The following is a 14,759-nucleotide window of genomic DNA, read 5'->3' as shown; positions in this document are numbered from 1 at the left end:
GGTTAACAAGCTCTATGCAGGAGGATAGCTGTTCCGGGCTGCTCTTCCTCCTACGTTCCCCCGGGCAGAGAGAGAGCCACTGCAGCCTACTTAGACCCTTTATGGAGGCGCTGATCAGATTGGGAGCACCTGGAGAGAGGCTGCACCTGGATACAATCAGGGAGAGAGAAGCACACACACCCACACACAAAGGCACACCCACACCAGCATAGGCAGTGAAGCAGGGGTCGTCACACCCCCCCCTTAAAGTCGGTGTCCCCAGGGCCACCGGCACCACCAACCAACCCCATCCCAAACCAAAGCAAAAGGTCATGGAAAACAAAACCCCACATATGGAACTCCCCCAGGTCCCTAATGAAAAAAACAACAACAAAAAACACCACCTTCACACAGCAATCCTCTCCTTCAACGCCCAGCCACACCTTTAGCAACACCAGTATCTGAGAAGCACTATTTAAAAAGAATGGGCAGAGCAAGAAAGATTTATCACAGTATGACAGTCAATATATATACATTAAGGTAAGACCTAACCATACTTAGTGCCATGGGGCTCGTGACAGCGCGTCAGCAATAACATTGTCAGACCCCCTAATGTGCCTAACATCAAGGTTGTAAGCCTGAAGAAACAAAGACCACCTCGTCAGTCTTTGGTTAGGACACTTCATTGAATGCAAAAAGGTCAGGGGATTGTGATCTGTGTAAACCAAAATTGGTCCTCCTGCTCCCACATATACAGTGAAATGCTTCAACGCCCAAATGAGTGCTAACGCTTCCTTCTCAATCACCGAATAATTCCTTTGGTAACTGTTAAGTTTCTTTGAAAAGAAACTGACGGGTCTCTCCACCCCCCCCTTGTCAAGCTGGAGCAGAACCGCACCGACTCCCACCTGGCTTGCATCTACTTGGAGACTAAAAGGACGATCAAAACATGGAGCCGCTAACGCCTGAGAGGAACACAACAGAGACTTAACCCTATCAAACGCTCTCTGACAGTCGACCGACCAAGTATATTTTACCTTAGCCCTAAGAAGTTCAGTCAAAGGAAACACTGTAGTGGAAAAATGTTCACAGAACCTCCTGTAGTAACCCACCATACCCAAAAATCTCTGGAGTTCCTTTTTGGTTGTGGGTTGTGGGTATTCAGATATTGCTCTGACCTTGGCCAGAACTGGAGCCACACAACCCTGACCCACCACATGGCCAAGATATGTCACTGTTGCCTTTGCAAAGGCACATTTGGCCAAATTAATAGTCAGATGTGCCTCCGTCAACCGTTCAAACAACCTCTCGATGCGCTGAACATGAGCAGTCCAAGTGTCACTGCAAATTACCAAATCGTCTAGATACACCGTACAACCCTCTAAACCCGACACCACGCGATTCATCAAACGTTGGAATGTAGCAGGAGCATTTTTTAACCCAAACGGCATTACCTTATATGAATAATGTCCAGATGGTGTGATAAATGCTGCTATTTCCTGTGCCCGCTTGGACAAGGGGATCTGCCAATAACCTTTAAGCAAATCAAATTAGCTAACATACTTTGCGGACCCCACCTGATCTATACAGTCATCCATCCGTGGCAAAGGAAAAGAGTCAGATTTTGTCACCGCATTCACTTTTCTTAGATCAGTACAGAATCTAGGTGTCCCATCCTGCTTTGGCACCAAAATACATGGAGACGCCCAACTAGATGCTGATGGGACAGCAATTTTGTTCTCCAACATGTAATTAATCTCTGCATCCAGCCGATTGCGCTTAACTGGTGGCATGCGATAAAAATGTTGCTTAATCGGCTGAGCGTCCCCAACATCAATATCATGCTCAGCCCAGTCAGTTTGCGACGGAGTGTCTCCAAACAGACACAGATATTTGTGTACCAATGCTGAGAGTTCCTCACGTCTTGATTCCGCCAAATGAGACAACAACCCGTCTAAATTATCTAGCGATTCCGAATTTCTCAAATGACCACAGAGCAAACTATCATCAGGTTCAGGCACTACATCTCCCTCATGCGTCAAACCATGTGTCACCGCAACAGCCGGCTGCACCTCATCCTTCTCCACCTCTGTGTCCGTGTTAACCTCCCGCTTGTGGTAGGGTTTCAGAAGATTTACATGACAGAGGCGTTTAGTCTTCCTTCGTTCTGGTGTTGCCACAACATAATTTAAATCAGAAGTTTTCTCAATGATAGTGTACGGACCTGAATATTTAGCCTGAAATGGGGAACCAACAATAGGCATAAGTGATAGAACCTGGTCACCTGGATTAAACTCCTGTCGTGCCGAACGACGGTCATACAACTCCTTCATTTTACTTTGAGACACTGACAAATTTTCCCGTGCCATACTTAAAGCAACAATCAAACGACGTCTGAAGCCATTCACATAATCCACCAAGCTCCGTGGTGGCTCAGTGTCCACACAACCCTCTTTCAGCACTGCCAAGGGGCCCCGTACAGCATGTCCGAAAACCAACTCATTAGGGCGAAACCCCGTACCTTCATGTACCGCCTCCCTTGCAGCCAACATCAACCAAGGAAGACCTTCCTCCCAGTCTCCATCTAGCTCAGTACAGTAAGCACGTAACAAGGATTTCAATGTCTGGTGAAACCTTTCCAAAGCACCCTGACTTTGGGCGTGGTAAGCTGTTGACTGGTTCTTCTTAATCTTCAAAAGCTTCAACACCTGAGCAAACATGTGAGACGAAAAGTTAGAGCCTTGATCACTCTGAACGACCTTAGGAATACCAAATATTGAGATAAACTGCAACAAGGCCCTAACCACCGCCTTAGTTGTAATCGACCTCAAAGGATAAGCCGCTGGATACCTAGTGGTTTGACACATCACAGTCAGCAGATATTTGCAACCAGACTTTGAACATGGTAAAGGGCCCACACAATCCACAATGAGATGTGTAAATGGTTCACTTACCACTTGTATCGGCTGTAGTGGTGCTGGTTTGATCTTCTGGTTCGGTTTCCCTGTCAGCTGACACACATGACATGTTCTAATATACTGCGACACATCTGTCTTAAGACGTGGCCAGAAGTAGTGTTTCAGGATGTTCCAATATGTTTTCCGAACCCCAAAGTGTCCACACTCATCATGTGCGACTTTCAGGACAAGAGGACGAAGCTTAGTTGGCACCACCAGCTGGAAAACCTCAGTCCCTGCACCATCAACAGCCCTCCATCTCCTAAACAACAAGTCATTACGCAACATGTATCCACTTGAAGCGTTTTCCCTCTCTGCCACTGGCACAGCACAGTCAAAAAGGCCTTTCAGCGAAGCATCCTGACGTTGCTCCTCTCCCACCTCATGGTGTGTAAGTAACACCGAAAACTCAGACAAAGATGGAACCTCCACTGTGTCAGTTGACTTCCCATGTGATAGCAAGTCCTGATCCCTTTTGGCCCTAGCCCTTGTGATCACACACGCGGCCGTAACGTCTGGCACCACTGTAGAGCGCTTCTCAGATGTTGACTCAATCAGACCACCAGTGACTAACAACACAGAAGGGCCATCAGCCCAGACTTTACCACCTGCCAAATCGTTACCCAGAATGAAATGTATCCCCTCGATTGGAAAAGCTGGACGTACCCCAATAGCTACATCCCCTTTAACAAGGTCACAGTCGAGATACATCCTATGGACAGGAACAGGAAAAAACGTTAATCCCATCCCCCGAGTCTGAACCGTGTCACCAGTGTCACTTTCCTCAGACAAAGGCAGAACCGAGTCAACAATAAAGGAGTCAAATGCACCTGTATCCCTCAAAATTTTAATTGGAACTTTGACATTGCTACCCACCAATGACACCAAGCCGTCTCTTATAAAAGGAGCATAGGACGCCAGAACCTCAGGTCCACATAAGTGGTCCGTAAGCACCTCGTCAACACAGCAGCTACTCACAGGAGCAGCAAACGCAACCGGTTTACCCACAAATCTTCCTCCCTTGGATTTTGCTCTAAGCACCGGACAGTCTGGTTTCCAATGGCCTTTCTCACGACAATAGTTACAACTATCCTCAGATTTCTCCCAAGCCACTTTCTTTAGATCCATCCCCAATGACCCAACATCAACAGACCTTCCACTTCCCCCAAACACAGGTAGATCTCCAGCACGCCCTCCGAACCTGCCCTTATGCAGTAACACAAACTCATCCGCTGCTACTGCAGCCTCGGATGCCGAAGTTACCCTGTGTTCTATTATATAGGTTGCAATGCTGTCAGGAAGGATGTTTTTGAACTGTTCCAAAATCATGAGTTCACCCAATTTGTCAAAGGAAGTGATGTCCATAGCAGCTAACCAACGTTTAAAATGAACAGACAAATCCCTCGCCATTTCCACATAAGTCTGACCCTGTTTTTTCTCCAAGGACCTAAAACGCTGTCGATAAGCCTCTGGAACAAGTTCATAAGCTCTAAGCACCGCCCATTTTATTTTAACATAGCTAGAGCTATCCTCCGAACACAACGCGGAATATGCGGACTGTGCTCTTCCTGTGAGTACACACTGAAGCATCAGGGCACAGTCTGCATCCGGCCAATCCCTAGCTTTAGCCACCCGTTCAAAAAGCAAAAAAAAAGTGTCAGGATCACTTTCATTAAATTGCGGCAACAAGCGCAAGTTGTTAGCATCGAACCGCTGAGGAGACCTGGGCACCTGTTCACCGTGCCGCTCACCCAACACCGCACTACCTCTGCCTATGGAAAGACGCTGTCCTTCCATATCAAGTTTGGCTTTCTCAGTCTCCTGCCGCATCCTCTCCACTGCAATCTCCTTTTCAAACTCCATCTCATACCTCATTTTGTCATGACTCAGCTGCAACAACAACATCTCCTTCTGCTGCTCAAAGGACAGTAAACTAGCCTGCAACAGAGGTTTTAACACCCCCTCCTTAACTTCCGGAAGCACACCAGTTTTACGCAATACTGACACAATAGAGGTTTTTATAGTGCTTTTTAGCCTCTTATCGCCAACGATTTCCACCGAGAAATGTTCCGCAATAACGAGCAGCTGCTCCATTGAGAAATTTTCAAGGGCTTCCTGAGAGGGAGCACTGATAAACGCGTCTACCTCCGCCATACTACAACGCAACACCGAGTTTACAGTGAGACAAAAGAGAGAAAAGAGAGAGAAAAAAAAAAACTGATTGGAGTTTCCCCACTAACTACGACACCCACTAACTAATCTCCTCCCTGGTCTTCATGTGGTTACTTGCGGCGGGTACTTATGCACTAAAGACCGCTGGCCGAGCAAAGCGACTAGCAAGCTAGCAAAAATACTACGACCACGGCCATGCCCCCAAACCGAAGCTTCAGCCACTTTCACCACAACATTAACACCCCGCAGAACGGTCCCAAGGGAACCGTCGCTACCACCTATCAGGAGAAACCCCACACAAAATAACGAACGAACTCACACGCACCCAAGCTTATCTTACCGGTTTGGACGAGCCCCCAGCTGTCACGGCTTGGCTCTCAGCCATAACAAACGCAGCGATGAGACGACGACGTGAGTACGGAAAAAAGAGGAGTTTATTCACACTCCCCAAAACAACCGACCACCAAACAGGGTTAACAAGCTCTATGCAGGAGGATAGCTGTTCCGGGCTGCTCTTCCTCCTACGTTCCCCCGGGCAGAGAGAGAGCCACTGCAGCCTACTTAGACCCTTTATGGAGGCGCTGATCAGATTGGGAGCACCTGGAGAGAGGCTGCACCTGGATACAATCAGGGAGAGAGAAGCACACACACCCACACACAAAGGCACACCCACACCAGCATAGGCAGTGAAGCAGGGGTCGTCACAGCATACATTACAGTCAGTTCTGTTTTTAGCCGGGACAGATCGAACAGTGTTCCGTGACTCTGTGTTAATTTGGCTAAGGCTGTATGCGGGAATTTTTTCCGGTAGGTCTGAAAGTGCTGGGGGTCCAGGAGGGAGAGAAACATTAATTTTTCGTGGTCTTGAAACCTACTCCGTATCTGGCAAAGAATGTTGTCCAGAATATTGCTGTGGAGTTGTTGGTAGTATGCGCGAAGGTCTCCTTGTGCTGTACGTGGGCCTCTGCGTGCGCTCGGACCACTTGAGATGCGCGCTGTGTCCTCGTAGATCTGACGAAACTGGCACCTCTCTCGCTCAATTGTGTCACAAAACTCGTTCACCCTTGTCAGACAGAATTGTACATCCAATGTTTGTTTCTGTAGTATTCCAAAGAGCACATCTGAATGCTTAAAAATCCCATTGAATGTTTCAAGCAAAAAACAAAACTCAAAATCATCCAGACGTGCATTAAATCCATCAGCGCTAAGCATAGTATCCCCATCATACTCCTCATGATGTTCCAGTATGTGGTCAAACACCTCCTTTAGGGAAACTCTCTTCTCAAAGACTGCATTGACCAATCTCGATGTATATTGCCACCGCGTTGGTGCAACATTAGGAAGATGACGCTTGCAAATGTCATCCAGCAGTTGCGTGCGCTTAGGGGATCTGGAGAAAAATGCTGCAAGGCCATTGAGGCTGGCAAAAAAGACCTTGCATTCTTTAAGCTTTGAGGCCCCTTGAGTCAGTACTAAATTTAGTCGATGTGCATAGCAGTGAATGAATAAGGCCATAGGTGCCCTCTCCTTAACTTTAGCCTGCACCCCGTTTAGTCCAGATGCCATGACCGCTGCGCCATCATAACACTGTGCCACAACTTTATCCAGACTACATTCATATTCCTCCATGAAACGGAAAATAAGAGCGGCAATGTCATCAGCTCGCTTGCCGCTTGTAACATCTTCAAATCTGACAAACCGCTCCTTGACACCTGTGTCCGTCACATAACGCAGGACAAGTGCCAGTTGTGCTACATTACCCACGTCTGTCGTTTCGTCCACCATAACAGCGACAAAGGGTGCTTTTTTAATCTCCATTTTGATCTCTTCTCCCATCACTTCAGCAATAGCATAAATCAGGTCGTTTTGTATTTTGCCTGACGTCCCAGTAAACACTTTGTTTGTGGACAGGTGGTAATGCAAGTCTGTGTTGTTCTCAGCAAGCAAAGAAAGAAGCTCCACGTAGTTTCCTCTGTTTCTGGACTCGGCGCTTTCATCGTGTCCCCTAAATGAAAGTTCCTGTTTACCCAAAAACAGGACACAATCAATCAGTCTTTTCAATATTTCCCTATTTTTGTTCACCCTTTCGTTGTGGAGCTCCGTTTCCCGGCGCACTTGTTCGTTGAGCTGTAGATCCACTCGGGTGTCCCCAAAGGTTTTCAAAAGCACCATTGCTTGTAAGTGCCCAGCCGTGCTTTGGTGTCTCGTTGCTGCCTTGGTTAGACAACTCAAGTTTGCAAATCCAGTGTGGCTCCAAACACCAAATCGATCAGTTGCAAATAGCAGGCACTCCCAGCAGTACAATTTGCAGTGCCTCTCGGAGGCTGTGAGCCAGGGGTACCGCTCTCAGTTAGTGATTTGAAAGTGGCGGACAAACCCTTTCCCCCGCTGTGATAGGCTCGCTAGCGTCGGGGTTGGCCGTTCTCTTCTCACGATGTCTAGCTTTTCTTGAAAAGTTCGTCTTGAAAATGGCGTTGTAATTATATCTGCGACCAAATCGATCTCTTCTCCTCCTTCAGCCATTGTGGGTTGAAAAAAAACAGCTTGTAGAAATCTACACAAATTAGCTCGTTCAAATTCAAGTTCAGTTTGCTAGCTCTACATAGCTCTGCCTCTCAATAGTGCGTATCCAATCAAAAGACGTGCACGTGCTAACGTCATCGTACGCCTGCTAGCTGGCCCGTTGTCGCCAACTCAAAATCTGATTGGTTAACGCCACAGTTTTGTTTCCGTTCACTTTAATCTACAGGCGCCCGCACTGTTGATTCTGAAGGCCTAAGGGCAGATTTCTTGGACCCTGGCAACACATTATGGCTGAAATATGATTGGATAAAAGCTCTAACATAAAGGCCAACCCTCCAAATCTCGTTCTGAGGCTGGAAGCAGCGCAACCAAGAGGAAAGCTATGAAATGAAGAGAATAGACTACAGGGAATAATTTAATACATATTTGTGGAAAAAATATATCAAAATTTAATTTATATTCTGATGATGTTTAGGCCAGCAGAGAAGGCCTTGCTGGCCCTGACGGCCCACCACTGGTCGTTTACATATATCCTTTGGTATATTTGGCTTCTTAGGAACACGTTGATGCACATCCAGTACCAGTGTGTGAGGTTGTGATTACGATGGCGATATCCGGACGCGAACAGCGAGGACTAAAACAAGACAAACGAGTTGCTCGAATAAATAATTTAAACCAGCTATTGTTGCCAGACTTATTACGGAATATCGTTGTTAATGTCCAAGTCCATCTGTGTATACCTTAAGACAGCCTACAAGTGAAGCACCTTTACTCACAGTTTGAAAGCAGCGGGGAGAAGTCTTCATCTGTGTTAAACTGTGATCCTCCGAGGGAACTGAGACCCGCCCACGTTAAAATGTGACCCGCCCAGGTTAAATTGCCGACATCATATTGATAATAATATATGATATAAATGTAAGACTGACAACAATAATAGTTAGTAAAGGATTTATTGATGTGAATGTTTTGAACAGTGAATACTTATTGCATATTGGAAGTTAATGTTTGCACTAGAACACATTTATATGTAAAATTAACACTTATCACAACATAATGTGGGCTCGCAGGAGATAAACTAGGATATCTGATCTCTGTGGGTCTTAATGAGGCTTGATACAGACCTCAGTCAGTATACTATTTCTAAGCAAATCAAATGCCTACTATAATATGTATATTATATGGCTTAAAGTGTACATACATTCGCTCACATTATATGATGGTCGGGTTGCATTTTTCTAGAACTTGTTGACAATGTTAATGTAAGAAATTGAGCTGTGGTGAATTGTTAGTACGTGATGATTCGTGGCGCATTCATAACGCGCAGGGCATGATTGATTTTTACTGTTGGGACTCGGGTTTGAGTCCAGCATGAACTTTTTTGTTATTTTCATGTCGATGCACATTGAATATTATGTTTGAAAAGAGGATTCGTAATATTGTTTGCCGACACCAACATTCATGACCAAGCAGCATTTTAAAGTCTAAATATCCCCAATTACATTGCTGCTGCTATCTTTGCAAAACGAGGTAACAGTCACATGTTATCTGGATGAGTGCTGAACAATATCGTTTTTATAAGGGATACATGTGCGGGTAGTCTTTCATATTAAACATGATCGCTAGTAGATAGCCACAGAAATCGTAACACAATTTAACCTGGGCGGGTCACATTTTAACGTGGGCGGGTCTCAGTTCCCTCGGAGGATCACAGTTTAACACAGATGAAGACTTCTCCACGCTGCTTTCAAACTGTGAGTAAACACCGTGTGCTTCACTTGGAGGTTGTCTGAAGGTATACACAGATGGACTTGGACATTAACAACGATATTCCGTAATAAGTCTGGCAACAATAGCTGGTTTAAATGATTTATTCGAGCAACTCGTTTGTCTTGTTGTAGTCCTCGCTGTCCGCGTCCGGTGTTACAGTATAAGTTGAGTCATGACAACTGGCGACATTCTATTATTTTCGTCATAGGAATCCGGGGCGTGTACATTGAGGACCCATTGTTGACTTACCAGGAAAGAAACATCGTTTGTCGTTTACGTTCATCTTTTGCTATATCTGCCTTCCTAAGATCACTTTGCTGCACATTCAGTACTCGTATGTGAGGTTGTGGGTGAGAGTCCGATATCGTGAAGCTTACAGGGAGGTATCGAACATTACAAAGTAGGTGACTGTGTGGATGCCTGTTCAAAACATTGCAAACTTCAATAAATCATTTAAATTATATATTTGTGTCCGACTTTCATTTGTTCATCGTTCTTAATGTGATGTATAGTAGCTTTGATAGCTGTCCATACCTTCAGACAGCCTAAAAGTAAAACACAAGTTGTTTATTCACAGCCCGAACGCTCATCGAGATGACAACTTGTGATCAGCTCCGATTAAATTGTGATATCAATTCTGTAGCTAACCTCCAGGGAGCACGTTTATTTTATGAAATAAACGTTAAACGTATGTGCTTAAAGGCATAATAGAACTACCGTATTATATGTATTCAACTTGTGCCCCGCTGGACTTACTTTTCTGTGGTTTACCGTTACTGTGACATATCAGTATAGCCACGGAAGATAGTTTGTGTGTTTAATTCCCATGCATCAAGGTTATTTTCATGTATGTAATTGTTTTTCCTGCACAGTGTAGAGTCTTGTTGTGATGAGAGGGATACAGGTATTTCATAAAATAAACGTGCTCCCTGGAGGTTAGCTACAGAATTGATATCACAATTTAATCGGAGCTGATCACAAGTTTCATGACTGATCCAGTCATCTCGATGAGCGTTTGGGCTGTGAATAAACAACTTGTGTTTTACTTTTAGGCTGTCTGAAGGTATGGACAGCTATCAAAGCTACTATACATCACATTAAGAACGATGAACAAATGAAAGTCGGACACAAATATATAATTTAAATGATTTATTGAAGTTTGCAATGTTTTGAACAGGCATCCACACAGTCACCTACTTTGTAATGTTCGATACCTCCCTGTAAGCGTCACGATATCGGACTCTCACCCACAACCTCACATACGAGTACTGAATGTGCAGCAAAGTGATCTTAGGAAGGCAGATATAGCAAAAGATGAACGTAAACGACAAACGATGTTTCTTTCCTGGTAAGTCAACAATGGGTCCTCAATGTACACGCCCCGGATTCCTATGACGAAAATAATAGAATGTCGCCAGTTGTCATGACTCAACTTATACTGTAACACCGGATATCGCCATCGTAGCCTAATCACAACCTCACACACTGGTACTGGATGTGCATCACCGTGTTCCTAAGAAGCCAAATATACCAAAAGATGTATGTAAACGACAGAAGAAAGCGATCGAAATGTGTATTTCAGTCGAAACCCACGCACCCCACTGAAACGAGTTGATCGGGAAACAAGTTGATCGGGAAACCAGTTAATCCGGAACACCGGTCACACAGAGGATAAAGGTAAGCTCCGTTTATTGTTTCGCTTTTTATCCATTCAAGTCAACGGACGTCACTGTCAGAAGATAACTTTTAAAGACCACACAACCCGACATATGTCGTTAAACTCTGGTCAAACAGCGTCTGTGAGTGGGGAACGGACAGTTACATGTTTTATAAGTTAATTTGTTATATCATTTTATGTTTCTCTTATCGACTCTAACCGCTCCTTTCTCTTTTTGAATGGACCCGCGTGCTCAAAGAATGGCTCACGGGAAAAATATGTACGTGCGTGATGACTAATCACGTTGTCATCTTTTCATTGTAATACTATCTCCTAATTTTGTTGATGTGATTTTATTTCTATGTTATTATGCTAACAGTAAATACATACCAGAGTCTATAATAAGTAAAAGTCCTCACTCATTGAGAGTGGTACTGAAGTAAAAGTATTTAAGTATCTTCATGAAAAAGTACAAAGAGTAAAAGTACTCATGGCTGTAATAATATCTGACTCATCTCCAGGTCATACAGGGACTGTTTAATGAAGGCTGATTCAATATCTGAGTCACAGCAGAAATTAGTCTAGGCTATTCTAGACTGATTTCAAAACTCATCCTCATTTCTTTCCCTGAGGGGGTGTTAACAATAATTAGACCCAGACCTGACGTAGTGTTTATTTTCAAACTTAAATCTTTGGAGCCCGTCCAACATGTTATCTGATAAGCAGGACGGTTAAACTGGCGGGAAGACCAGCCACTGAGCCACAGCCTCGCAGTATGCCAACAAAACACAGTCCAGACTCAACTCATGCTATCACTGAGTTTTGTGACCAGAAATCAACCACTTGAAAATGTGTTTGTTCTGCTTCTTAAATATGAACATTATCTGCACAAATCCAATGGAGAAATCCCATTGGACCAGGGAGATGCTGCCTCCAGAGACACTTCATCCTTGCCCCGCTGTATTTAGCAGCAAGATTATAGTTAATCAAAAATAAGACTTGACTCCTATTTTTTTTAAGGTTTATAGTTCCCCTCTGTGTTTTGGATTGTGATTGGTCAGACGCTGAGACATGTCACGTACAATGTGTTGAAGTGCTAGCCAATAGGAGCACGAGTGTTACAATGTGATGTCACCATGTTCCTTAACTTTGGGTTTTTAGCCTTTGTTGACCATTTATATGCACACAAACCTGTAACACACTACAGGAGAGGGAACACCCCAGAAAGCAGCATTTTTTTTAAACGATAAAATTCCTAAGGTTTTGTTAGAAAACTCTCACTGGTCCCCGGCTTGAGCTTCAATCTCAGGATCCATGTATTTGTGATCCTCTCCAGAATGGAAGTAGTCATCATGTTCACAGCTGCAGTTGGGATACCTTTATATTTCCCCGCTGTGTTTTTCAGGGCGTCATCTGAATGCACCACGACAGCCAATCGAGGCCTCTGTGGGCGATGACGTAATCCTCCCGTGTTCTGTGTCGCCCGACTACAACGTTGAGGATCTGACGGTGGAGTGGTCCCTTCCCGACCTGAAGCCCGACCCCTCGGACCGCCTCAGCCGCGTCGACTACGTCTTTGTGTACCGGAGGAGGAGAGAGGAAGTGGACATGAAGCTGCAGAAGTTCGTCGGGAGGACGGAGCTGTTCGAGGACGAGCTGAAGGTCGGAAACATCTCGTTAAAGATCAGCAAAGTGACGCTCGCTGACGCCGGAAAATACCGATGTTTCATCCCAAAGTTAGAGGGCGGCGTGAAGGAGGCGGTCGTACGACTCGTTGTTGGTGAGAAGATTCAAGATCTTTGTTTGTAATGTTTGCGCAGAACTATTTTTGTTGCTGCTTCTTAATATATAAAGAGATATAAACGTGTCTGTTGATTGTGTGTATAGGATATACATGTTTGTATTGGGGATTGTGGGAAACGGTATTTCGATGTCTCTGTCTGCACACACAAACTGAAAGATTGACAATAAAGTTGACTTTGATATTGTTCTGTAAATAATAACTAATGTTTTTTGTTTCTTTTAGAACCCAGAGCCAACAGCACGTTGACGACAGAAACACTAACAAATTCGCAAACTCCAGATCCAAACCAAGAGACGGATGTTAAAGGTGAGGAAAAAACAAAAAGTCTTCAAATAAATGAAAAGGAACAAGCAGACTGATGAAAAAATGAATTTGTGTTTATAGCCGTTACTGAATATTTCTCTGTTTTCCTTGTTTTTCTATCAGTTGGTCAGCCTGAACTACGGATCCTGGTTCTCTCCGTCTGCATCGTACTCGTCGTGGCAGTTGTTGGGTTTGGAGTTACATATTTCCTTTTAAAACGATGTGTAAGTGAGAAGGAAACCAAACGTTGTATCATTTGATGAAACCAATTCCTGCTGCTCAAAGTGGATTTGAAGAAGGAATCTAGAAGACACTCTAAATCTCTGAACAGACGACCAGTCACTACATTAGAGGACATCGAGTTCACGGCAGCGCTGCTCTAAGTGCGTTTAACTTTATTCCAGTGACAGACAAAAGGAATGATATTTGTGATGGGTTTGTTTTTTTGCCCTCAAACCTTTATTTATTGTCCTTCGTCCTCTTCTTGCCCGAAGGAGTGTACCTTTACAATTATACATGCTTGTTTTTTTACTATATTGTCCCACAGAACAGCGATGCCTGTTGCACTGAATGATTGTGGGTTCAAACGTCCTCGTCTAACAAGTGTTGCACTTAAACTAAATTGAATCAGGTTGCACCTCACCAAGTACTTCTAAAGTAGGGTTTAGCATTCAACGCTAGCTTCTGTTAAACATAGCTTGCTGAAATCTCACCTGTGGACGTATGCAATACTATATCTGCCTGTTTGATTGGTGTTTATTAACGAACATAACAAACCTCCAAAAGCAATAATCTATGTTGATACAATTCGAAAATATTGTGTACATCTTAAATGTACATCAAGTGACGCTATGAATGTTTAAAAAGAAAGGAACAAGTTCTATAAATGTGAATGTGGTTGCTGTTATTACATGTATTAATGTGCAGCAAGAAGGAGCGCAAACGTTATATGGAAATCATTTCAAATGTTGTTGATTTAAATTTGGAGTAACTCTCCTAACTTTTATTTGTATGATTTAAAGAATCGGCTAAGAGTTGTCTAATTGAGGACACCCGATGAATGGACAACCTTTATCTGTTATTTGTGCGTGTTATTCTAACTCATTCTTAGCAACCCATTTCTATCAAATAAAGTCTTTCAGTTTTCACGGTGCAACCTGATTTAGTAAATCAGTGATGAAGCCAAATCCAGACATGAAGAATATTCTGTTTTTTTAATGTTATTTATTATTTTTTTAAGGTCTTACTTACAACCAGGGGAAACAGATACATGTCCCGTCCTATCGAAGTGGATTATATTCTGTAAAAATGTTAAAACTGTGAATATGTTTTTGTTTTTTTTAGGATGTGTTGTTCTGCTATTTTGTATTTTTTTTACAAAGACTGATTGTAAAACCATTCAGAAGGTATTTAATTAATTAAAAAGCAGGTTCTGCTCATAATGAAGACATGCTTCAGTTAAATGTCTCCTCTGTTCTGTTTTAGCACTGAATGAAAAAGAAACGGTGGAATTTAAAAGGAGAAATGTTTGTTCCTCTCGGGGTCTTGAGAAGTGTTTAAACTGGCATGCTGCAAATAAACACTTGTTTGAAAACTA

At 43.7% G+C, this 14,759-nt stretch overlaps 1 protein-coding gene across 1 annotated transcript in view; it reads left to right on the top strand.

The window, feature by feature from the left end:
• The window catches only part of LOC307032800 (uncharacterized protein), a 25,825-nt gene extending 11,066 nt beyond the window's left edge, over window positions 1-14,759 (top strand). The window contains exons 2-4 of the mRNA XM_079671066.1: window positions 12,461-12,835; window positions 13,082-13,165; window positions 13,286-14,759. Coding sequence (XP_079527192.1) covers window positions 12,461-12,835; window positions 13,082-13,165; window positions 13,286-13,422 — 596 coding nt within the window. The 3' untranslated portion in view covers window positions 13,423-14,759. The remainder of the gene's footprint in view (window positions 1-12,460; window positions 12,836-13,081; window positions 13,166-13,285) is intronic.

The sequence above is a fragment of the Notothenia rossii genome, assembly GCF_949606895.1.
Source record: "Notothenia rossii genome assembly, chromosome: 3".
NCBI lineage: Eukaryota > Metazoa > Chordata > Actinopteri > Perciformes > Nototheniidae > Notothenia > Notothenia rossii.
Note: the sequence above shows the minus strand (reverse complement) of the source record. Positions and strands in the feature narration are given on the sequence as shown.